The sequence below is a fragment of the Acanthisitta chloris genome, unplaced genomic scaffold (genome assembly GCF_000695815.1).
Source record: "Acanthisitta chloris isolate BGI_N310 unplaced genomic scaffold, ASM69581v1 scaffold318, whole genome shotgun sequence".
Taxonomy (NCBI): domain Eukaryota; kingdom Metazoa; phylum Chordata; class Aves; order Passeriformes; family Acanthisittidae; genus Acanthisitta; species Acanthisitta chloris.
Genome location: NW_008687452.1, coordinates 22,356 through 23,946, shown reverse-complemented (window position 1 = coordinate 23,946; position 1,591 = coordinate 22,356). Strand labels below are relative to the sequence as shown.

At 39.4% G+C, this 1,591-nt stretch overlaps 1 protein-coding gene across 1 annotated transcript; it reads left to right on the top strand.

Annotated features, from left to right (window-relative positions):
• Positions 1-283: 283 nt before the first annotated feature.
• Positions 284-767, top strand: LOC103807835 (bone morphogenetic protein 5-like; the record flags this gene model as incomplete). Its single annotated transcript, XM_009080584.1, has 1 exon — positions 284-767. A coding segment is annotated over exon 1 (484 nt), but the record flags the coding sequence as incomplete, so codon positions are not given.
• Positions 768-1,591: the final 824 nt, after the last annotated feature.

Genomic DNA, 1,591 nt, shown 5'->3' with positions numbered 1-1,591 from the left:
TGCTCCATAAATGCAGAAAAACCGATAACAACAGTGGAAAATTGGAAGTCTGAATTTCAGCTTTCTTAGAAATAACTGCAACCTGACACATTCCATAATATTTAAACAGGGTGGGGGGAGAGGAATCACCAAAGATGTTATGTTTAGAGATGACATTGACATGAAGAATAGGTAAATTTTGTTTTTCAGCTACTGGGAGAGCAGACCTCATAGGAACTCAGAACAAGTAGGAGAAAAAGATTTTTCTTTTTTTTTTTTTTCCTTGTTCTTTTTCTTTTCAAAGATGAACCTAACTGCACTCAAGGCTTTCGTGGGCTTGCTCTGGAATTGCTGGGTTCTGGTGGGTCACGCACAGGGAGGTTTAGGAGACAATCATGTCCATTCAAGTTTTATTTACAGGAGGCTGCGGAACCATGAGAGAAGGGAGATTCAGAGAGAGATTCTCTCTATCCTGGGTTTACCTCACAGACCCAGACCATTTTCACCAGGAAAACAGGCTTCTTCTGCACCCCTCTTCATGCTGGACCTCTATAATGCCATGACAAATGAAGAGGATTCTGAGGAGCTGGAGTACTCACTGAAGGGCTCCATGGCAGGGGAGAGCAGAGGGATACGGAGAGGATACCCTGCCACTCCGAACGGATATTCACGGCGAGTACAATTATCTCGCATGACCCCCCTGACCACACAGAATCCTCCCTTAGCCAGCCTGCACGACACCAACTTTCTGAATGATGCTGACATGGTCATGAGCTTTGTCAATTTAGGTACGTGGAAAAAATCTTTTTTTTTTTTTTTTTTTTGTGCTTCTGCTTTCTTTGACAAACTGTTAGTCTGATCTAGTGAAGGGCAAATGTCTCGGCTGGACCGTAACCTGCTCTAAACCAGCAGGATTGGGCCCAGACTGCTGTGCCACTGGAGAAAGAAAAATTAGACTGATGGTAAAGTAGCTACGTTGTAGGTGGCCACGGAAAAAGATTTTTCTCACTGTTTATATAAAGTCAGTTTCTATAACTCCCCTCTGCTGGCTTCTGTTTTCTTTCTTTCATTGATGTAATGAAAATTCTAGCCTTAGGCCAACTAACTCCTAGTTCTTTTAAATCTCAAAAAATCAAACACTTATGCCCATTGCTCAGTTATTTCCCTCGCTGTTTTTCTTAAAGCTCAGACGTGAACAAACATCGGTTGTTAATATTTTAAAGCCTTGAACGTTATGAAAAGGGAAAAGTTAAGCCATTTTAAAAAATTATAGGTTATTTAGGGTTTTCTTTCCTTTGGTAAGAGTCAGAGTTTTATTATCTTTTCAGCTGGATGGCTGGTTTTAAATAATCTGTTGCTGTTTCTTTGTTATTTCTATTTAATAACCAGAGACTGTATTTTATTATACTGCTCAGTCTGCAGTGGTTCTTATTTGCTGTGTCATAAATAAATTAAAGAACAAGTAGAGTATTAAACACCAGAAACATGCAAGCAAAGAATGCTTTTGAAAATGATATCAGTTCAGACACAAAACCTGATCAAACTAAATTACATTGGCTTCTGAGTATATTAAACAAGCTTACCAGTTACTTTGTAGGTAAAAAAAGCAGTC